At 38.5% G+C, this 25,204-nt stretch overlaps 1 protein-coding gene across 11 annotated transcripts in view; it reads left to right on the top strand.

The window, feature by feature from the left end:
* The window catches only part of SLC9A9 (solute carrier family 9 member A9), a 654,466-nt gene that overhangs the window by 124,541 nt on the left and 504,721 nt on the right, over positions 1-25,204 (top strand). For 10 of the 11 annotated variants that reach the window (XM_049100054.1, XM_049100056.1, XM_049100057.1 and 7 more), the window contains one exon: positions 9,847-10,049. In XM_049100054.1, the coding sequence (XP_048956011.1) occupies positions 9,847-10,049 (203 nt within the window). Of the gene's footprint in view, positions 1-5,698; positions 6,087-9,846; positions 10,050-25,204 lie in introns of those variants that run through there. The other variant, XM_049100063.1, reaches the window with a different exon arrangement.

The following is a 25,204-nucleotide window of genomic DNA, read 5'->3' as shown; positions in this document are numbered from 1 at the left end:
GGAAGAAGAGATATAAAGAACTAACATTTGTGAAGCACATCAAAATATAATAGTAAAAATAGCTAACATAAATAGTGTTTACGATGTGAACTATGTTGTCATAAGGGCTTTATGTATGTTCACTCATTTAATCTTCACAACAACCTTTTTTTAGATGGGAAAACTGACGCATCAAAAATCAAATAACTTGTTTAAGGTCACATAACTACAAAATGCCATAGCTGGGACTCAAACCTTGGTAGTTTGACTCCATGTGACCACTGGATATCACAAACCTGGGTGTATTCATGTGTGCATGTGTGGGTTGGGAAGGAGGTATTATCATTTTCATATTACAAATGAGGAAACTGATCCTCAGAGACATGAAATAACTTGCTGGTAACAGGGCTGTGCTTCAAGCCCAGGACCGTAAAACCCACATTCTTTCACACAACTAGCCGTTATTTAATAAATGTCTACTCTGTGCCAGGTGATAGTATCATAGGAAGTTTACAGAAGAAAGATAGAGGCTGAGATATCTAACTGTAAATATTGCTAATCCTTACCACATCCATGCAAAATACAGTACAAAATAGAGTTTGGATATAAGGACGAAAAAGCTCAGAAAATTTACAACTTTGGCCAAGGCTTCACAGAATAATTGTCAAGGCCATTTTGAAACCTGGGACTCTCAAATTTTGTTCTCTCACCGAAGTCTGCTGCTGATATATAGGCAGGAGTGGGGAAAGGTTGGGGAAAGGAAGCAAGTAGTTAAGTTTTCCTTCTACCTTAAGGCCTCAGAAATGTTATCCTATCATAGCAAAAAGCCCAGCATGAGAAATACAGTGGGAGCAATATTTTGAAAGTACATCCATGCCAAGAAGCTGGGTTAAAATATCCCAGGGAGAGTGATGAGGCTGCCCTGGAAAAATCTGCCCCAGCATCAGGGAAAGCAGTGTTGCAAGTCCACAGTCGCTCTGGTTTTAAATGTCTGGGGCTGTCAGGATGGGTGGGGGAAGTTACTGTAAATGCCTTATTCTTGTGAATCATGCAAAATAGGCTTTCATCGGATGTTAGTTTAATTGAATTGAATTTTAGGAAAGAACTGAAGGTAGAATCTTTAATTATGCCTCTGGGATCTCCATGCTGTTTGAAACCTGTGTGTATGAGCCTGACGTGGCATGGACATTGACAGAGTTCTGTGACTGAGATGGTACTCATATGGTAGAAACTATTTGTTGTCTTTTAAAAAAAAATAATTTATTTATTCAGGAGAGACACACCAAGAGAGAGGCAGAGACGCAGACAGAGGGAGAAGCAGGGAGCCTGATGTGGGACTTGATCCCAGGACCCTGGGGCCAGGACCTGAGCCAAGGGCAGATGCTCAAACACTGAGCCACCCAAGTGCCCCTATTTGTTGATCTTCTATGACAGTGCTTCTCATAGCATCAGCATCACCTGAGAAACTTAGAAATGCAAGCATGTGGGCCACAACCCAGACCTACTGAATAGGAAACTTGGGGCAGCGTCCAGCAATCTGTATTTAACAAATCTTTCAGAGATTTCTAATGCACTAAAGTTTGAGAACTACTTTTCTAGGAAAATAAAGTTGAACATGGTGGTTCCTGCTTTTGTGTCCTTTACTTTCTTCTATCTCTTCTCTTTCTCCATTACCCTCCTATGATGAAAGTGGGTTTGGGAGAAAATCTTCACTTATTAGAGAGTTCCTTACTCCCCTCTGCTCTTTCATTATTTATATTACTTTGTAATGTTTCCTCCTCTGGTCTAAGGAAAAAATAGATTGTTTTGTGTAAGCATTATAAAGTAATGGGGATCCCTGGGTGGCTCAGTGGTTGGGTGCCTGCCTTCGGCCCAGGGCGTGATCCTGGGGTCCCGAGATCGAGTCCCACGTCGGGCTCCCTGCATGGAGCCTGCTTCTCCCTCTGCCTGTGTCTCTGCCTCTCTCTCTCTGTGTCTCTCATGAATAAATAAATAAAGAATCTTTTTTAAAAAGCATTATAAAGTAAGAAATCATTTTATTTTAGTCAGTACGTGGCTAGTTAGATATCTCTACCTCTATATTTCTTCTGTAAACTTCCTAAGATGATTGCAAGGAAGGATGGTAGCTATGCATAAGCTGGTGGCTAAGATAATTTCTAGAGAAAAGTTACCTATAATCCTATGTTAGGAACCTCAGAATGCTGTGAAATGTGTGGGATGTGTATGTCTGTGTGTGTGTATGTTGTGTGCATGCGTGTGTGCCTATGTATGCTGTTTGGTGTATACCAAGAATGGGGAAAAACGTTGGACACCCTACCATGATAGAAGATCTGATTGGTTGTTTCTTTCCGTCATTTCCCATATGACCCTAACTTATAGGAAGATAGAACTTTGAATGAGGCATCCTAAGGTGGGACAGGTTCATGGACCCCTTTCCACCTTGGAATATCATGGGATACTCAGACTGGCAGGTGTCCCAGACCTGTTCTGAAACCCTTACAGGATTTTTTTCTTCACCAAAGCAAGATGACAGTGATCCAGCACAGAGCAATAAATTGTGTCCCTTTTAGCAACACCCACAATTTCCTTTAGTCCTTTGAATTTAGAAGATTGGTGGGAGGGCAGAGAAGGAATGGAATCCCTAAATAATCAGAGAACATTGTATATTTTTACTTTCGGTTCTATCTGTGATTAATCTCAGTGTAAAACTGAAGTACTCACAGCAAAATTTAGGCAATACATTTAACATTTGAAATTTCAAACCCATATCATCTCTAAATCACTGTTCTGGTAAAGGTTTTGATAAGATGGGGGAGGTACATAACTATTGAGCAAAAAGGTAAAAATTGTGGAGATGACACTTAAAGTCTACTATTTGTGAATACTATCTTGCAGGCAGTTAAATGGTGTCCACTGATTTGGCTTCCTTACAATATTTGTCACACCGTTTCCTTCTTCATTTCCACATTTTTGAATCCCTAATTCATATTTTTTGAATCTGGGTGACTGAAATAGTACCTTAGAGTCTCTGCTTTAAAAAGTCCTAATAGGGGATCCCTGGGTGGCACAGCGGTTTGGCGCCTGCCTTTGGCCCAGGGCGCGATCCTGGAGACCCGGGATCGAATCCCACGTCAGGCTCCCGGTGCATGGAGCCTGCTTCTCCCTCTGCCTGTGTCTCTGCGCCTCCCTCTCTCTCTGTGACTATCATAAATAAATAAAAATTAAAAAAAGAATCTTTAAAAAAATTAAATAAATAAATAAATAGTCCTAATAATGGTAAACAACCCTTGGGGTTAATTTTACTACTGTCGTCTTAAAATTCCTGTACTCAAATTCCTTTGCTAAATTCTTCCTCAGGAAAATTAGACAAATTCTAATGTTAACTTCCTCTCCATGTCCTCACCGTATCTTAATTCTTATTTTTCCCTTCACATAATTGTCTCCCAATGGTTTCCTTAGCTAAAAATCACAGTGAATCTTTCTCCCAACAAGAAGGTCTTTCTCAAGACCTTCTTGTCAACCATCTCTCCTTCTTGAATACCCTCTCTGTTTCTCAGCTGTGGGGCCCCTTGATCTCAGCTACCCTAGTCAGCCATCCCAAACTGCTTGATGTGCCTGATTAGCACCATGCTCACTGATTTCTGAATGCTTCTTTCTGGAAAGTCCTTGCCCTCTACTCTACCTGGAGAATGCCTACATATCCTTAGAACCTCCTATGTGAGGCCTTCCCTAACACTTTGGGGAGTGGAGTTTTAGTCTCTCCTTTAGGGTTCCTTAGGACTTTGTACATTTACTTGTTTAAAAAATAGCTTACATATATGAGGATGCATTCAGTTGCTAATAACAGAAACCTTGACTGAAACAGACTTAAGCAATAAAGACATCTATTATCTCCCCTAACTAAAACTCTGGAGAATAGTCTTCAGGGCTGATTAATTCAGCAGCCCGTTTTGTCGTCAAAGACTCAGGTTCTTTCCTTTTCTTTGCTCTGCTATTCCTACTGCTGACTTAAAATCACATGAGGAGTAAGATGAATATGGAAGTTCCTGGTATCCTAACCAGGCCCAATAATATCCTGAGGAAGAAGAGAGCTCATCACTCTCTATCTCTCTCTTTTAGGATGTCAAAGCTTTTCTAAAAAGCTCACTAAGCAGCTTCCCTTCATTTTTTATTGACTAGAATAGAGTCATATGCCATTCTAGTACCAATTATCAGCAAGGGGAATGGAGATACCCTTGGAGCGGAGGGAGAGGTCAACTTACCCTCAGTACATAGCTGTGTGAGGAGAGGTGGACAGCTGAAGAAATCAGGGCTTTGTTGGGAAAAGAGGGGGAGACAGATGCTGGGTTGGCAATCAACAGTGTCTGATACACTAATCAAGTTGATATATAATATATAGGATCAAGATTTATTTTCTTGTTTTAATAAGGGGCAATGCTCCATTTATCTAGGGTTATTCTTGGTAGCCACTCAATGCATGCAGAATGAAAGAACTACAAAACTCATTTCTTCTTTAGTCTTCACATATTAATAACTACATGCATTTGCTTTAGGCTTCTAAATTCTCTCTGATATCATGCTGCATTTAAATATGTACCCATGGACTAGTCTGATTAGATGCATATGTATAGATGGGTTTGTTGCATTGTGCTCCAGGGGAGCATCTGGAATCATATAGAAAAAGAGTCTAAAGGGAGCCTGCTGGAGTGTGCCATGCAGTATGGCAGTGTGTGTGATAGTGTATGAACACAATCATGGATCGAACAGAGCCAGAGAGATTTTAACACTTTGTGTTTTCAAAATCATTCTGTAATCTGTTTATTATATATAAATATAATAATTATATATAAAAGTAAATCCCCATCTATATTCCTCTAAGAAAAACCCCTTTAGGAAAATGCTTCAGCATCATATAGAATGACTGTCAATAAGATGCAGGGGGATTGGAGATGAAAAATAGCCTTAATAGAAGAAGACACAGGAAATACTTGTACCTTTTTATTTCTGAGAATCATGATCACAGGATTGGGCAAGAGGAAAAGGCCTGGTAGGATTAAAATATTTTAATATTTTACAGTCAGGACCATATTTTTTCATTTTTATAATTCTCCCAAGTCTTAGAGCAATGCCTTGTGTGTCTGTGGCATGAAAGCACAATGAGGGAGGGAGTGGAGTTTTCTTATATTTTCAATGTGGAGAATGAAGCGAAAACCAGTTCAGAGAGACAAGGCTCATATTTCTAAATGTTTCTCTATTGCGTCCCATTAGGCACTTTTTCCTCCCTTCATCTCTCCTTTCTTCTCCTACCAACATCATATCCATGCCTGTTGGACATCTGTTATGGGTGTTATATTGCAAGCTCTGCAAGGAAAGGAACATCACAGCATTCAGTGTGATGTCCCTTACATTTGACATTTTGAAATTTTGGTCACTGACCAACTACATAAACTTGGAGGATCCTTTTCTTCTTGACTGCAAGGGAGTTTGTGGGCTTAGAGAAAGTTGGGTTACAATTCTGCCTAAAGTGTAGCTTTTCTCAAGGAAAAAGAGAGGAAGAATAGCACAGAGCCTCTGTCCTAAACAGTTGCATTGTCTCGTGGGGGAGACAAAGCCAAGGTCTGCAAAGCAATGCTGAATGAACAATGTAAGCCTTTATAAAATTGGGCCATAAAGGGTGTGGTTTAAGCTGTCAATGCTGTGAGAACTCAAAGATGAGGGAACTCATTGAGCACAGGCTGTATCAGAGCATGGGCCCCTCACAGTGGGACTTGAGATGGGATTTGTAGGACTATGAGTGCTTTAGGGATGAGGTATATTGTCCAAACTCCATCCAGGAGCTTGTATACTGATAGGGAGAGGTCAGAGTTCACTAGAGAGCACATCTATACTATTGTCATCCCAGTTGTCCAAATATATCCAAACTTGCAGGGGCAGGGGATGCATCTGGACTAGTTTTGCTTAGAGAAGGTGATGCCACCAGCTGACTAGGGAGCAGAGCTTAGGGAAATGTCATGCTTGTGAGAATATAACCTAGAACCAGGCCTGTGCATATGTGCTCCATGGCGTTGCTTTGCTGGGACGAGCTGCCTCTTTTTTCTCCTGGGAAGGTAAGGTCAGGGCTTTGTGGCTTACCACTGGGATTGGTGGTTTGTGTCCATAAACTGTGGCAGCCGGTCTCTTTCCTTCTGTGTATAGGTGGCCAGTGCTTTCTTTATCCTACACCTTTGTGGGGATATACAAACAACCCTTTTCAACAGCATTTTCTTCCTATGAGCACTCCTACTCTGTCACCTGCTTTCAAACAATATTGTGTTGGAGTGCCTTAATTCAACTCCCCCTATTCATTTCAACATATGGCTAAAGCACTGAATGGACGTTTGGCTGTCAGAAGCATCGTCAGGCTCTATGGGCAGGTGTCTGGCCTCGGACATTAAGAATTTTCCAGCTGCTGCTACTGTAGTGGGGTTGCACAAATGGGTGTTTGCATTTATTAACTGAGTACACCGTGCCACTTCAGTTTCCCCACTGGCCATCACACTGTGTCAAGATGTTGCTTCCTCTCAAGACTTGGGGTCAAGGGGAGCAGGACTAGAACCTTTTGTCAAGTGTGTTCATTTGGATCCTCTGAGGAGCAGACACCGGGAAGAGATTAATTGTGTGAAAGATTTCTTGGGGAAACTTTTCTGAGGGAAAATGGGGAGGGTGCTTTTGGATTCTGAGACAGCTGTCAGACTTTGGTATAGCAGCGGCCCCTGTGGAGGGAGGGAAGGAGGAGAGGAAGGCTGGGTCGGAAAAGGCTTAGATTATGGCACAATTCCAAGAAAGGTTTAGCAAGGCTGATGAGGTATCCTTAAGCCATGGTGACCCTTCAGAGCAGCCCCACCTCCCTGCCTTGATACCCTTACTGAACTCAGTCATTGACTGGCTTCAGTGAATTCGGTCGTGGACTCCGGAGCACAGTAAGTAGCTGACACCATCGATCAACTGCAGTCCTCAGAGTGGGAGATTTATTTGAGAGATGCCATTACACCTGGTCACCCCTGTTGACAAGCATCTTACTCCATTTAACTCCAGCATGCCTCTTGTTGAAAGCTGGGACCAGAGCTCTTACAAAGGTCCAAGCAGGGCCGTTCAGGTTTTGAGGACTTGTATGAATTTAACCACAAGGGCCCAGGTACTACGCACTCATTATGACAAAAAATTGAGTTCCCTGCTTGGGAATAAACAGTGGACACTTCATGTTAACTTGTTATTACACTGAAAGCATATTGCAAAAATAAGTGGCTCACCTTCTGGGAATTTTGAATGGTATTAGTATAGGTTCTCTCTATTCGGGCCCAATGCAGATAGCGCCTTGTGCTTCCTTTATTTATATCCCACTTAAATAGAAAGCACAGGTCATAGAATCACTCATGGTACCTGCTGAATAACTTAGAAAATGAATCCTTCTTAGCCAAAGAGTATTGGAAAAGTGATGTTCTTCACAGGTACCCTAAACCACTTGCAGCGTAGATAATGTGTTTTCCCTTCTCTTTCCTGATTAGTTTTATTGTAATTGTTTGACATGGCACATGACAGTCTGCCCCCTGTTTGATGGTGCCTTAAGCACTCACGGTGGTTAGGTACCCATCACTTATATTCTCTGCTAACGAAGGTTAGGACACTGTATTTCTCTATTATGGAGGAGTGGGCCAAATACTGAAACTGGAATGAGGTAAAAATATTCTTGAAAGAAATCTGTTTTTATTCTCATCCATCATTCCCTTCAGTTCTCCACATTGTTGCCAAAGTGACAGCTCTTACATAAAAATTTTATTGTTTTATGTTCCTGCCTAAAATATTTCAATAGTTTTAGATTACCATCAAATTAAAAATAAACACTTTATACCATGACTGAGGAACTTCTTTATGACTTGGTCTCTGCCTATAGTCTGCGGTCTAGAGTTTTCAACCTCTCTCTTTCTTTCCATCTCTATGTCTATCTTCGTTATCTCCCTCCATTTATTCTCTTCCTGCACCACTGCTTACTCTCTAAAACCAACGTATTCCTTAAGTCATTCTGTATTTATAGATAATCTTCAGTACGTTATCCTGGTTATAGTTAACACATTAACCCTACAATTTCGGGAACAACACAACAGAAGTTAACTTTTCATTCACATAATAGTCCAATGTAAGGTATTCCTGGTTGGCAGATAGCTTCCCCCCATCTGGTATCTCAAGGACCCAGACTCCTTCAGTCTGGTGGCTCTGTCTCTCTATATGGCTTTGTTTCCTCCCCATCTGACACATCCAAAGCTGTGTTCCAGAAGTGACACCTATCACTTCTGCTTATATTCCATTGGTGAGAACCCAACCAGATACAAGACAATCAGGAAACACAATTTCTGGCTGAGCATCTACGCTCCTGCCAGCTTATGCTACACACTTGTGTGAACAGAAATCCTGGAGATCTTTTAGCTGTCTCTGCTGTTATGTACTGCCACCCACGTGTGCAACCTGGATCCCAACTTACTCCCTGATTCAGCTTATCTGGACAAATCTTACATGACCTTTTAAGATTCATGTAAAGCTTTGCATCATTCAAAGGGCTTTGGACTGTTTTCTCTCTATACTCATATAACACAGAGGGCTTACCAGCTGTCATAGCACATGTCACATTGCATTATAGTTGTTTGCTTAAGGGTTTTCATTTTACAAACTTTAGCTCCTATAGGACTGGGGCTATATTTTTATTTTAAGTCTGGAAATGTCTTGTAAAAAATATGCACCCAACAAATTATTAAATAAATGAAAGGCTATTAGGTGACTGGATTCACAAGAGTGGTAAAACCTTCGACATTTGATGTTTTAAAGACTGAATTGTGGATTTATCCTGAAAAACACATACAGCAGTCCTAATTTTAAATGGAGGAATGTACAGGCTTCTGAGGTTTCTTTGCTATTTATTAATAAATCTATAATATTAGGAGAGTTTACGTTACCAGATTACCATGAACATCCATCCTAACAGTATATAAACCTAAGAGTCAAATTGTTACTTGGGTTTAACTCTTCACTGAAAGGAATGTTCTATCTTTAGAATCCATTTACTACAGATAAACAGAAATTTGATTCAAAGTTGTTTGAAAAATGAAAGAATGTATTGTGTCACATAACAAGAAGTCTAGAAGTAGGGTAGCTCCACAATAGGTTGATCCAGTGGTTTGGTGAAGACGTTAGGACCTAAGTTCTGTCTGTATCTTGGTCCTACCATTCTCAGTATATTGACTGTTTTTGGACTGGGTCCCCTCATCGTCATAAGAAAGCTGCCAACAAAAAATGGGGAAACAAATTGCCTTTTTCATATCCCAAAAGAGAAAACAACACTTCTCTCCCAACCATGGTATATATAAGTGCTTCCTTTTAGTTTGATGGCACTGTCTTAGATATGTGCTGATTTGTGGACCAACAACTTTTTGGGAAATTTGATTCCTGACTGATTAGATTACTCAGTATCTGTTATAGAACAAAGGTTTTCTCGAAGCACTTAGTTGGATAGAAGTGGGTAGCTTTTCTTTCTAAAATGTGTGGCTCCATTAGGAAGTGGGTAGCATTTCTTTCTAAAATGTGTGACTCCATTAGGAAGGAAGGGCAAAGGAATATATGCTGGATATTTAAGCAATAATGTCCACACTACAAATATCTTAATACAATCTATTGAACTTAATACAATCTATGGCAGAGTTAACAATTTTCTAAGTCAGGTAATAACATAATCTTTCCTCCTGCCACTTCTACAAGTTCAAAATCATATATTTAAAAGCATCCAATAGTGAGCATTTTAGATTCAGTTCTTCCAATGCAATTGTTTATTCTTTATTCTAGGCCTCATAATGGGATTAATTTTACGATATGCTACGGCACCAACTGATATTGAAAGTGGAACTGTGTATGATTGTGGAAAACTGGCCTTCAGTCCATCAACTCTGCTGATTAATATCACTGACCAAGTTTATGAATATAAATACAAGAGAGAAATAAGCCAGCATAACATCAGTCCTCACCAAGGCAATGCGATACTTGAAAAGGTAAGGATTTCATCTGGTCTTATATTTTTGTTTAAAGAATTGAGCCATCGTATGCAACATATTAACACACATGTATATGTCCTTTTTAAACACCACACTATTGCGCCAATTTAGTTGACTAAGGGGATATACTTAATATAATTGTTTATCAAATCATAGATACATCCCATAAAAGATGGTAATACTTCTGACTCTGCCTTTCATGATACTTGTTTCAAGTTTTTTGTTTTTGTTTTTGTGGGTTTTTTTTTTTTAGAAGGAGTGAGCAGGGGAGGGCAGAAGAGAAAGAGAATCTTAAGCAGGCTTCACACCCAGGATGGAGCCCAACTTGGGGCTCGATCCCATGATCCTGAGATCATGACTTGAGCCAAAATCAAGAGTTGGACGCTTAAACCAACTAAGCCACCCAAGTGCCCCTACTTGCTTCAAGGTTTTACATGTGTTCTAAGTATCATTGTATATATTGCCAGCTGGCTACTCAGACCAAATCTCCCTTAAGTCAGAAGAAATACAGAGGGGAGTGAAAAAATCTTCACCTGTAAACCTTGATTTAGGATGACTGACTTTGGGGCACCTGGGTGGCTCAGTAGTTGAGTGTCTGCCTTTGATTCAGGTCATGATCCCAGGGTCCTGGGATCAAATCCCACATTAGGCATCCTGCAGAGAGCCTGCTTCTCCCTCTGCCTATGTCTCTGCCTGTCTCTTATGAATAAATAAATAAAATCTTAAAAAAAAAAAGGATGACTGGCTTTTGGCTGCCAACACAAAACACTGGCCACTTGGCTATTTATAAATACTTTTTTAAAATGCATTTAAAATAATTTTAATATGAATTTACTCTAGTTCTGACTAGAGCTGGTGTTATCCAGAAATATGTTGGTGTGATGGTACAGAAGAAAAAGAAAACAATGAAAAATTTAAAAATGGAAATATGAAAACAAATGCTAAATATTTCTGATTTTCAGAGACACCTGGGTGGCTTAGCGGTTTAGCGCCTGCCTTCAGCTCAGGTCGTGATCCTGGAGTCCTGGGATTGAGTTCCACATCAGGCTCCCTGCAGGGACCCTGCTTCTCCTTCTGCCTGTGTCTCTGCCTCTCTGTGTGTGTCTCTCATGAGTAAATAAACAAGATCTTTAAAAAAAATGGTTTTATTTTTGCAAATTTTGAACTGCTTCAGTTATTGGAAGGAAGTTTCCCTCTGCTCTCAGAACTCTGGGTCAGAAAACAGAATTCTTTTTTTTTAGATTTATTTATTTATTTTAGAGAGAGAGAAAAGGCAGGGATGGGGCCCTGGATCCCATGACTTTGAGATCTGGAGCTGAGCTGAAACCAAGAGTACAATGTTTAACCGACTAGACCGCCCAGGTGACTCAAGATTACCTCTTGGAGTGTGTTATGCATTCTGGATCGGTCATTGGAATAAGGAATAAGTGAAATTGTGTTTAATGATACAAGTACATGCTAAGAACCAGGATCTCATGTGACTCATTCCAGAACATTTTGAGTTAGACCTGAGAGCTTCCTTGATTTTATGGAAGTTTGTTTTATTACTTTCACCCATACAGATTTAGTTTTCTTTTAATATATAGGCATTTGTTTCAATTTTGAGAGTTTTGGGGTGGGAGGGGGAAATACTTAGTCTGTAATTTTTCCTCATTCATGATAGATAATTTTTAATGGCACTATTTTCATGTTATCATCCACTAGCATATTTCTAGATTAACTTCCTTCTAGCACTTGATGAAGGCTCAGTAAAGTCAAACTAATTATAATATTAGCCTAAGTCAGACTTAGGAGAGTGAATTGAAGCATGCAAAAAGCAAATTAAATAATGTGTTTCTGAAATAAATAGGAGCAACTTTTAGATTTTTTGCTCTTTTGGATGATTTCTTCCACATGATTCTTTCTGTTCACATGGATAATAGAAACTTATGTATCTTGAAATAAATAATTTTTAAAAGGCTTTGTTGGCAGCATATGACTTTAATTAAAACCACACTCTTCAGTTTACCTCTCTTTAGCACTTGGACATAATTATTTTTTTAAATAATTTTTAAATAATTTTTTAATTTTTTTAAAAGATATATATATCTTTTTTAAAAGATATATATATACATATATATATATGTACATCCTCACTCTCTTACCTATTTTTTTAAAAGATTTTATTTATTTATTCATGAGAGACAGAGACAGAGAGAGGCAGAGACACAGGCAGAGGAAGAAGCAGGCTCCATGCAGGGAGCCTGACATAGGACTCGATCCGGGGTCTCCAGGATCAGGCCCTGGGCTGAAGGCAGTGCTAAACCACTGAGCCACCAGGCTGCCCTCTCTTACCTACTTTTATCTACATTTCTAAGCAATACTATTTTACCAAACAAGTTGACACCCAACTGATAGCTGATAACTATCTCTTTTACTATAACAATTTTTTTCTAGCTGGATTGCCAATAACTGATCAGAAATTTTGTTACTGTGTTGTTGACATATTGATTCCTTTATATCAGCAGCCAAACTCCAGTGTTTGCTTTTGAAAAACTAAGGCAAGAGTTAGAAAAAATGTCCAGGTTGCTGGGGCCTTCTTTGTTCTTTAATTGGGTGTTATGAATTCTATACATAAAAAGTTTAATTGACCTTGAATGGTTCAAGTATTTTCTAGATTAATGTCTAAATCATGTGACTCATTTGTCGTAATTAGCATTTGTCCCTCAAGGTAGCCAAGATTGGCGATAGGCAACTCAGTACCCAGAGTAAACCCTTCCCTCGTTACTGGTGGGGAAAGAGGCATCCACTGGTACACTTATCATATTAGATGACTTAAAGTGGAAAGAACTTTGTTATCAATGGCCAGAGTATATTTTAATGTACATTTGTTTCTTATGTGCTAGTGTTGGGGGGGGTGCTAGTTAGTCTACGAAAATAAAAAACCCACAGTCTCTTTCTTACTAGGAATTCTCCACTGCACTCAACTATTCATATCAATCAATTATTCAACCAATCTATCTCAGATGCAAAAGCATTCCAAAAAAAGGTTCATACATTGGATGCCTTATAAGGAAGCAACATGGTGTAATGGGAAAAAAATTCAGGACCAGATAGATTTTCTCAATATCCTTAGTAAGTTCCTTGAACTCCAACTTTCTTATTTGTAAAGTGGGGAGATTACAACTATTTTGTAGGGTTGTTTTAATGTTTAAATGAGATGATGTATCTGATGAGTCTGGATACCACTAGACCCTTTACATTGTACTACTATTACTGTCTCTGTTATTATTATTATTACTGCTGCCAATTCTACTACCACCAGCAGTACCGTCACCACTGCACTACCTCTAACACCAATGCTATCATTGATTGCTATTACAAGGTAATGTTTAAATGCTTAGCAAATGCCAGGGATTAAGGAAATGTGTGGTTTTTTTCATTCCTTTAACATTTCTTGGGGAGAAAAGATCAATATATAATATATACCTGTATATAACTCAGTTCTAAATTATATCACATAGATTGTGAGGACTGTAAAATACCATATGCCAAGCTTGTTTCATTCATGCTCAATACATATAGAAGTGTAGAAAAGAAAAAAATAGTTTCACTTAGAGATTTAAAAAAATGATATTTTCCTATACATTGTGAACAACTGATGATCTCAAAACAACCTTCTGGGAAAATAAAACTAAGTGGTATTTCTTTGTATTTATTTTGTTCATGTTTCCAATTATTTGGAAGCCATTAATTATTCTGTGGACCCCAGTTATCTTTAACTGGTTTTAGCTGAGTGGGGCCTATATTCTGTTATATGATGGCTTTATGTTAATTTGTTATGTAATATTTAAGAACACCAAAATGTCTACTGAGAATTTCTGAATTTCATATCAGTAGGGAGTTTAAAACTTGCTTTTGAAAAGCAGATAATAAAATAAGTTTCCATCACTCATTCATTCTTTCAACACAAATGAGTTGGGTGAGTCCCATCAGTTTCAATTCTGAAATAAGGAATCATGTCAAGGAGTTTATTAATGAATCAGGGGAAAACACAGCAAATAAATAAATGAGTTAATGCCCCACAAAGCTGGTATTAAGGGAGGGGGCCAAGTACCACAGACTATTCAGGAAGGACAATGTTATTTCTTATTAGGGTGATAGAAAAGATTTCAAAGGAAGATAGTTGACGGACTCTGGTAGTGGTGATGTACATAATGTGCGGAGGTGGAGAGTCATTATAAGCAAGGCAGGGATCCCTGGGTGGCTCAGCGATTTAGTGCCTGCCTTCGGCCCAGGGCATGATCCTGAAGTCCCAGGATCGAGTCCCACATCGAGTTCCCTGCATGGAGCCTGCTTCTCCCTCTACCTGTATCTCAGTCTCTCTCTCTCTCTCTCTCTCTCTCTCTCTCTCTATCTATGTGTGTGTGTGTCTCATGAATAAATAAATAAAATATTTTTAAAAAAATAAGCAAAGGCAATAACATGATACAAAAATGGAAAGAAAAAGATAGAGAATATTCCAAGAAAGAAAAAAATTTCAATTTGTTGAAGTATGGAAGACCAATGAAGCATAGGGCTAGAAATAAAGGCAGAGTTTGATTACAGAAACCCTTGAATGCCAGGTTGAATAATGTATACTTTATTTGAAGTCAGTGGAAGAGTGTTATGTTGACAAAAGCAAAGGGATACTTTGCCTGCTGTGTAGAGGGTAGAAAGTGAAAGCAAGCAGAAAATGAGGCCTAAACTTGGATGATAACCAAGGGGCAGATGAAGAGAAGCAAGGAGGAAGGTGCTGTAGAATTTGGACCTAGTGAGCATGAGAAGGGAGAATGGCTTACTCTGCTACTAGGTCTTGTGGGTTCATAGAGATGGTAGGGCAGAAATAGGGAAGTTAGAAGTTAGGGGAAGATGCTGGTTACGGGAAAATAAAAAATATGGTTTAAAATTGATGAACGAATAAATCAATCTAATCTCATCACTAATTTATCTGTTATTGATTTAGCACATTGTTTTTACCATATTGAGTTTGGGGGAGTCAGCAGGCCGTTTGGCTGGAAAGGCTTGCAGATCTAGTCCATTTCCAAAGAGTTGTCAGCACAGTTAAATTTATACTTCCTATCATTCATAAATCAGTTGACTGTAATGTAAAAAGTCAAAGGAAACTACCCAGTGAAAATTTTGCCAAGTCTTCACTTCCTGTGTGACAAGTGACACTATCATTTGGTCAGGAAAGTTATTTTGGAGTATGTTACCCTGCTGAGTAATCAGTCCTGTCTGTTGTTTCAATGAAGAGAATTGCTAAGCTGCAAATAGGTCACACTGAGGCTATTATCAATTGTGTTGGTAATACTTTATATTTTAGAGATATTTTAAGGAAGCCTTTACAGCAACAGCTAATCATGTGACTTTTATAAATAATTTTATATTTGCAGTATTAAAACATCAGTGTCTTAATTTATTCTCAGTGTCCAACTTTTTCTAATGGTTAATTTAGACTTTTTGTGGTTCAGATCCTTAATTCTTATGTATTTATTTGTGAACTATTTTTGTTCTTTCCAGTTTTTCCCTTTGCTTGATTATTCTGGCTTCAGAGGCCAGAGGGCAAAGCTCTTCTGGTAACAGGAACAGCTTGACCAGAGTCACTGGATCATGGGATAAATATGTCCAGTTAATGCTAGGACACTTTTGGGAAGAATAAGAAAAGGCAGGAAAGAAATCTCTAAAATTGTTCTCAGCACACTGAGAGAAGAAAGCAGCACAATAGAATAGCACTTAGGATTTGGAGAAACATTTGTAGAATATTATCAATTATTCCTCCATTTCTAGAGAATATAGAGACCTGGGGGATCTCAAACCTGCCAGTGAATGGGATAAGGCTGTCTGAATAGACTTAGCTATTTTCATCCTAAACTTTGGTTAAGAGATCTATTGTTACTAAGGAAACTTAACATTTTTAAAAGTGTTTCTTTCGGCCTGAGAAATGATTTCAAAAATATCTCAAGACTCTTAAGTATTCCATTTGGTTTTGGTTTTTCCTTTTTTTTTTTTCCTGTGAAAGTATTTTTATTTTTTCTAGTCTTATTGAAATATAATCAATATATAAGATTGGATTACAACATTAATGATTCGATATATGTATGTATTGTGAAATGATTACCACAATAAGTCACTATCCATTACCTCATACAGTTATAATTTTTTCTTATGATGAAAATTTTAAGATCTACTCTTCTAGCAACTTTCACATATACAGTACAATATTACTAACTATAGTCACTATGCCATATATTATATCCCCAGGACTTACTATCTTATAATTGCAAGTTTGTATCTTATAACCACCTTCACTCATTTCCCTCACCTTCACCTTTCACCTCTGGCAACCACCAATCTATTCTGTTTCCGAATTCGTTTTTTTAGGTTTGATTTAAGTGAGAACTTACAGTATTTGTCTTTTTTTTTTTTAACATTATTTCACTTAGCATAGTGTACTTGAAGTCAATCCATGTTGTCACAAATAGCAGGATTTCCTTCTTTTTTTATGGCTGAATAATATGTGTGTGTGTACCACATTTCTTTACCCATTCATTCATTGATGGACACTTAGTTTGTTTTCATATCTTGGCTTTTGTAAATAATGTAAATAATTGTAAATAATAATATTGTAAATAATGCTGTAATGAACATGAGAGGGCAGATATCTTGTAAAGATGTTAATTTCAATTCCTTTGGCTATATACCCAGAAGTGGGATTATCAGATCATACGGTAATGTTAATTATAGTTTTTTGAGGGACCTCCATACTGTTTTCCACAGTGGCTGCACCAGTTTACATTCCCACCAGCAGTGCACGAGGATTCCTTTTCCTTCATATCTTTGTCAACACTTATATCTTGTCTTTTTGATAACAGTCGTTCTAACAGGTAGGAAGGGTAGCTCATTGTAACTTTGATTTGCATTTCCCTGATGATTAGTTCCATTTGGTTTTAATTTAGTCATTGAATTTATTTTCTTCATTCATTTAGTCATTCAACAAATATTTATTTATTGGACATTCATCACATGCCAGGTACTTGTTTTCAGTGCTGCAAGGACAGTAGCAAACAAAACAAAGTCCTTGCTCTCATGCAGTTTAGATTCCTGGGTAGACATAGACAGGGGACAGTTTCGGACAATCATTTATAATGTAATTTCAAGTAGAGTTATGTGCTGTGAAGAAAAGTTAATAAAATGAGAAAATGGGGAGCAGAGTGTATTTAGGTACATGCTGCAGGAAAGAACTCACTGAAGAGGTGAAATTGGAGCTGAGATCTGAATGAAGTTGAGAGTGAGCCATGCAGAGATCTGGAGGAAGGGAATTTTAAAGCAGGGGGCAAGATAAAATAACATTAGATGCCTTTGCTTTCTGGAAGTCATTTTTTTCCCTTGTCAGATCTTTGCTATATTTTTCATCAATATTTAAGATCATTTTGTCTATACCAAAAATCCTGGAAAAGTTCTATTTATTGTGGTAGGGAAGGGTAGAGGAGAAGAGACATGATTGACTTGGAATTGGGATTGAAAATGCACAAAATGCAAAAGTAACGAGAAGCCTGGCAGGTTCTACATGATGTTCTAGCCTGTTTTGCAGGCTTCCCTTCAGAATGCACAGCCCAAACACCAGGGGGTTGTTCTACTATACTTTGACTATAACTGGGAGCAGCCCAAACTGCAGGATTAAGAATTACCATAGACAGCATTCCTTTTGCAGGTATGTTTGGGAGAGTTTGGGTTAAGGCCTTGCCCCTTGGAATGCAGCTTAGCTTTCTGATACAAGGCTATGGACATGGCACTTGGAAACTCTTCTGACCTCTAGATAGAGGACTTTTTTCTTCTTTGCAAATCATCACTCAGGATTTACCTTCTAAGGAAACTAACCATTGGAACATTTATTTGGGGGCAGTGATTGTGTTTCAACCAGCTGTTCAATTTTATCTCTTAACAAAAACCCTAGCTATTCAAAACAATACAAAGGCTATTAATGACAAAGGGCTCTTGGAATGCCATGTGATTTGAGCACAAAGTTTCACACTCCATCTTGGTTGGGAAAAGAAAGGAATCATGTGATAGTGTATAAGTATGTTTAATACTGGAGTTAGTATTCTTTCTAACATGACAAAATTTAGTAAGAGGTAAGTGGCTAGGAGGGAATGAATTCTCAAGTTTCTGGCTTCAAGCCCTAGGAAATATCCCAGTGGGAAGAAACAACTGGAATTCTCACTCATCTCTCAATCACCCCTGCCTTCTGAACTATTGCCTTATCTGGGACCATGTTAGGTCACCAAGAACATGACGGTAGTTCTTGAGCCTTTGTAACCTTGGCCATGCATAGAAATCCCATGTTTTATCCTCTGACTATCCACTTACTACTCTCAGAAATGACTTACAGTGTAGTACAGACACATCTAGGAACCATGGAGCCAGCACTGCAGAACACACCACAGACCAGTGCTTTGTGATGCAGAGTAGTTGCCACCCATTCAGGTACCAAAGGACAAGTTTTCACAGCTGTTTTGGGAGGAGATTGGATGGCTGGGACCTTGGAAGCTGTTCTTTCTACTTCTCTATCCTACTGAGTTCAAGGTCATGATAGATTATGTTCCATGGGAAGCTGATCTTTGGAAAGTATGACTCATACTTTGTTATTGGATACTGTTTCCATACTTCTTAATAAGCTATGTATTTATTATGTGTTATTCCCAAAGTATTCCTCCTAAGTAATCTTCCCCCAAAACCTCAAAATATTATTCTTTTGAACATCAACACATACGTAGTGGCAATCTGGCATATATAAGATAGCTCAAGACCATGCTTAGAGTCCCACTCTACAGTTAGAATACCGGAGTTCAAATCCTCATGTCTACCTTTAATCTGCTTGGTCATCTTCAGCAGGTGAACTAACCCTCGGTGTCTTATTTTTGTCAAGTGAGGCAATACTAGTACCAACATCAAAATATTATTATTAGGGCTAAATAAAATTATTCATAGAAAGGGCTAATATGCTAGGCATATAGTAAGTTCTTGGTAAATTTTAATTATTATTATTATGTGGCAGCAAACTGATAACTACTTTAAAACACTGATTTCCAAACTTCTGATTATGCACCCCATCAGTAAAACACTCTTGAGTGTAGGTATCTAATACATGCCTATTTACATACAAATAAAATGCAAGTACTATTAATATTGTATATATATATATATATTGTGAACATACTACCAGACCGATATATTATGTATGTTATGAACCAGTATCAAATTAGAATTTTAAAAATATAAGATAAAAATGAGATATGAAAAGATCTTTGCAAGGGATCCCTGGGTGGCTCAGCGGTTTAGCGCCTGCCTTTGGCTCAGGGTGTGATCCTGGAGTCCCAGGATCTAGTCTTGCATCAGGTTCCCTGCATGGAGCCTGCTTCTCCCTCTGCCTGTGTCTCTCTTCTCTCTGTGTGTTTCTCATGAATAAATAAATAAAATCTTTAAAAAAAAAAAGAGGGGGATCCCTGGGTGGCTCAGCGGTTTGGCACCTGTCTTCGGTTCGGGGTGTGATCCTGGAGTCCCGGGATCGAGTTCTGCGTCGGGCTCCCTGCATGGGGCCTGCTTCTCCCTCTGCCTGTGTCTCTGCCTCTCTCTCTCTCTCTGTCTCTCTCTGTGTGTCTCTCATGAATAAATAAATAAATAAAATCTTAAAAAAAAAAAAAGAAAAGGAAAGGAAAGATCTTTGCACAATCTTTGCCTCAATTTAGAGACCAATAGAGCAGGTAAGATTTTATTAAAATTTTATTTTTATATTAACTGTATTGGATATCTTTCTTTAATAATTATGCTGTTTTCTGAAATCTTAAATACTGTATTTTGAGTCTCAGCAGTGCTAGTATATATGTGGGCTCTTGGCCTGAGATAAGAATATTCTTAGGGGTTGATTAGCTTTGTGGAAACACTGGTTCTCATCCCAAGTAACTCCATGCTGCTATATACCAGTATCCAGTTATTTTGTTTCATAGCTCTACCTATGGTTCTCCCACTAGTATCTTAGCTGAATTATAAGTTAATATTTGTATCTGTGATGTTCACATTGATTAGACTATAGACTATAGCCACTAGACTGTAAACTCCAGGAAGGCAGGGACAAGGTCTGTCTATGGTTATACTGTATTTCCATCTCTAGGTGGGATGCCTGGCACATGGTAGATGATGCTTTGTGGATGCTGGTAAGTGAGTTGATGATATAATGAAGTATCAGTCTCTTTTTGCCAGCTGCAACTTCTCATTGCTACTCTGCACTGTCTTAGTTGCTGACCATCTTACACTCAAGTACCTATTATAGGTTTCCTCTCAGTGAAGAGCCAGGGCTCTGTGGTTGGTTGTTTGCTACTCAGATGGTTGAATTGCTACAAGTCTCATCTCCAAATAATCAAATTGGGATGGAGGGAGAGAGAGCAATAGAGGCTGGGCACAGGAAAAACAAACAGGGGAGAGGGAGAAAGAGATTTCCCATCAGACTTTTAGTCTGAATAGATGAAATGGATCTTTCAATTCTTTCTCCCTTTGCTTTGTTCCTTTTAAAAGATTAAACTGTGACAAGAGTGTACACTTATCATTGCTGGCCTTCAGTGAGTTCTTACATAAGGTTCCTTCCTACTGTATTTCCTGATTTTTCCCTAAGGTCAGTAAAAAGCTGCTCATTAGTAGCTTATACAGTCTGAAGCTAGGACCTACGTCCATCAGCACAGGAGGGGTGGAAATCATCAAGAAGGGTGGGAACCATAAGGAAACTGTGCATTTAAATGACTTGTCTCCTGTTGCTATTTAAGCCTATGTTGAGTTAGGTGTCTCCCAGCTGCTCCTTTGAGATCCATTTCCAATTGTAAGACTACCTGGACACTGTCTAATTTAGAGAGTTCTGCCTCAGGTGGGGATGTGTGGAGCAGAAATTTCCTGCAAGTTTAGGTGCTCTTCACTTTATCTCTGACTGTTGCATATTGGGTTTCCAAAGAAGTAGACTCTGAGGTGGAGTTTAGTGAGTGGAATGGTTAAGTGTCCTTGAGATCAAGACATGAATGAAAGAAAGAAGGTTGAGTGGGCCAAGGGAGAAGTTAAGCTGTGGTACAAGCCCAACAATTTTGGCTAACTCCTTGGGAAGCTCTGGAGTTAGAATGGCTCTTCAGCCTTATACCCAGTTGGACTGAGATGGCCTGGCCTCTAAAATACCAAATCAATCTGTCTTTGTATGTGGACTACTCTGAAAAAGGGCTGACCTTAAGTGAGGTGGCTATTTGTAGCACTCCTAACAGCAGGACCAGCAAGGCCTTCACTGAAGGAGAATCCCAGTAGCCAATATACTGAGGAAAAAAAAAATCTTTTTTTCTACCAGTGTAGGTTCTTGACTAGGAATCTTAGTCAAAAGATGGCTTAGAATTTAGGCTTAAGTATCATTTTCAGCTAAACCAAAGAAAGAGGGGTATGGGAAAGGCAAGTTTTAGGAAGATGACCAGGAAAATTAGTGTAAACAAGAATAAGGTTGTCATGCAGATTTGTCTATGCCTTCTTCATTGATAAGTTCCTTATGATTTAGGGTTATACTTTTCTTCTTGGTACTGAGAAGAAGACAGCCTTACAAATGGAGATTTCCTTAATGTAAATTTTCCTTACAAAAGGAAGAATGCTCAGTCCTCAGAGCTTCTCCTGTTTCTCAAAATAATCAGCTCAAAATAATCCTTAAACCAAAAAAGATTTTTCTTCAGGGAAGGGGAGGGAGCATATTGTGGTATTCTATAATTTATGTAGGCTGGGAACCTTATATAGATTTTGTGCTTAACAACAGTACCCAAATAATAAGTTAACATATGGTCAGAGTAAAATGACAGAGTGGAGTACTAGAGTAGGCTTGTCCTGGCTTTTGAGAGCTGATTAAATATCCAGGTATTTTGTAAAGCAGTTGTTAAAACATTAGTAGATTGAAATGTACCATGGTAGGAGCATTATTTACACCACAGAGATTGTCAAATCAGGGATGCCTGGGTAGCTCAGTGGTTGAGTGTCTGCCTTTGGCTCAGGACATGACACCAGGGTCCTGGGATCAGGTCCCACATCCGGCTTCCCGCAGGGAGCCTGCTTCTCCCTCTGTCAATGTCTCTGCCTCTCTCTGTGTGTCTCTTATGAATAAATAAATAAAATCTTTAAAAATTTGTCAAATCAAAGCTTGTGGGCTTTTTTCCTTCACAAGTATGGTTTACCAGCACACCACTGAATATATTCCTATATAATCCCATTTTTAGGAGAATTGGAAATATCCAAACACCTCATTTTTCACCTTACCAACAAGTCATTTCCCACAAAATGATTGTCTTAAAATTCTACTATTTGAGCTTTATATTATCAGCTTAAACTCTGCCTTCAAGGTGATATAAGGACATGCATAAGATTTTTGTTTTAGTCTGTTTGAGCAGCTATAACAAAAATGCCATAGCCTGGGTGATTTAAACAACAAACATGTTTTCTCACAGTTCTAAATTCTGGGAAGTCTAAGATTAAGTCACCAGCAGATTCTGTGTCTGGTGAGGGCAAGTTTTTTGGTTTAGAGATGGCTGTCTTCCCACTGTGCCTTTATTTGGTGGAAACAGAAAACTCTCTTGTATCTCTTTTGTAGGAGCATTAATTCCATTCACAAGGGTTCTACCCTCATGACCTGATCACCTCCTAAAGGCTGCACCTCCTAATACCAACATCTTGGGGGTTGAACTTCCATATATGAATTTTGAGGAGACACAAATATTCAGTCCATTGTGGTTTTGCAGTTAAGCAGGCTGAATCCTATCTCTGCTACTTCCAGCATTGAGACCTTGGACAAGTAAACTTCTCATATTTGTGTTTATCTATAATATCCACAAAACAGAGACTAGTGATACCTACTTTAGAGGGTTGCTTTCAAAATAAATGAAAAAAAGTTATGTTTAGTATTAGGTATGCTGTAAATATTACTCTGCTTCCTAAACATCTGCCCTTGATGGGCATGGATTTCCTCTTTGCGATGAAATTTGAGGTGGGCATGATGGAGAAAGTTTAGTGTTGTTTTTTAATGCACCATTTTTAAGGTGAATGCACCATCATTTTAATTTTAAATCAAGCTGTTTGGCATCTACTTTCTGCTGATTTCAGCACCTGTCTACCCCCTACACCTTTTCAAGCAAATCTGTGGTCCTTGCTGACTCAGCCCTTCCCTATCCAGCTTCCCCAGGCCAGTTGCTTCCTGGTGAAAGCTTGTGATGGGGAAGCTGAGCACACACTTCAAAGCTAAGGCCTGTAAAGATTATGCAAACTGAGAAAAATTGTAAGGCGAAATGGAAAACTCTAAGGGACTGTAATGCTCCTGTATATTTTGAGGAATAAAAGGCGTTTCTTTTGCTTACAAATAAAGATTGGCCAAGATTGGAATCAATTCCAGAGTGGGGGGGAAAAGTCCATCTTGTTGCAAAAGTTTTCAGTTGTGTTGTATGTCTCTCCTTTTGCAATTCTCACCTGGGTATTGAGAAATGAATACTTGAGGTGGGATACTATGCCCTTCTCACACCCACTTGTTATGTTCCCTTCTCTTGCTGATATCAAGTTAGGCTTAGAATGGTGTTCCACTGTCATGTCAATGCTACGGCTAGTGAGAGAAATAGGTAACCCACACAATGAAGAGCAGGCCCACAGGGGACCAGCAGCCAATCCAAATTATATGCAGTTTGTTAAAAGGCCAGGAATCTAGATCTAGGATCAGGAGTAGGAAACAATATCATTTGTGATAGTGAAGTAAAGGGGGGCAGGGCACGATGGATAATTAGGCCAGGACATTATCTGGAAGTGTTCTGGTGAAAGCAAGATGAATGGCTACCTTCATAAAGAATCACAAAGATAATAGAGGTAAGTTTATGTGTTAAGAATCTTATGCAGAAATGTAGGAGACCCTCTGACCATTGATGACTAGGTGCCATGGCAACAATCTGGAAAACCTAGGTAGAGTCAATCTATTTGCAGCTAATGAGGACATATCCAGCAGTGGAGTTGGTAACCTAAACCCAGGAGAATGGCAAATGGAATATTGTAGTTAAGAGGATAGCTCCTGGAGCCTTGTTATTTGGTTCAAATACCACTTACCAGTGTATGATTTGGGGTGAGATAATAAATGCTTTAGTCTCCCTATTTATAAAATGGGATAATCCTAACTACTCTGTAGGGTCATTGTGAATTGCAAATGAAAAAGTACATGTAAAGTACTTAGAATAGTGCCTGGCTAAAGATACTAGGAAAAATAGAAAAAAGAAGGAAAGAAAGAAAGAAAGAAAGAAAGAAGAAAGAAAGAAAGAAAGAAGAAAGAAAGAAAGAAAGAAAGAAAGAAGAAAGAAAGAAAGAAAGAAAGAAAGAAAGAAAGAAAGAAAGAAAGAAAGAAAGAAAGAAAGAAAGGAAGGGGAACGGAAAGAAAGAAAACTATAGGCCAATATCCCTAATGAACATAGATGCAAAATCCTCAACAAAATATTAGCAAACTGCATTTAACAATACATTAAAAAGATTATTCACCATAATCAAGTGGGATTTATCCTGGAGATGCACAGATGGTTTAATATTTTAAAATCAATCAATGTGATACACCACATTAACGAAATGAAGGATAAAAATCACATGATCATTTCAATAGATACTGAAAAAGCATTTGACAAAGTACATTGATTCATGATTAAAAACTCTCAATGAAGTAGGATTAGAGGGTACATACCTCAACATAATACAGGCTGTATATGACAGAGCCACAGCTAACATACTTAATGATGAAAATGGGGAGCTTTTCTTCTAAGATCAGGAAAAAGAGAAGTTGTCTACTCTTGTCACTTATATCAAATATAGTACTGGAAGTTCTAGCCCCAACAATCAGACAAGAAAAAAAAATTTAAAAAGGCATTCAAATAGATAAGGAAGAAATAAAATTGTCACTATTTGCAGATGGAATGATACTATACATAGAAAATCCTAAGGACTCCACCAAAAAACTATTAGAAGTCATAAATGAATTCAGTAAAGTTTCAGGTTACAAAATTAATATACAGAAATCTGTTGCATTTCTATATACTAAAAATGAAGTAGCAGAAAGA

This window comes from Canis lupus, chromosome 23, assembly GCF_003254725.2.
Source record: "Canis lupus dingo isolate Sandy chromosome 23, ASM325472v2, whole genome shotgun sequence".
Classification (NCBI taxonomy): domain Eukaryota; kingdom Metazoa; phylum Chordata; class Mammalia; order Carnivora; family Canidae; genus Canis; species Canis lupus.
This window is presented reverse-complemented; position numbering and strand designations above follow the sequence as displayed.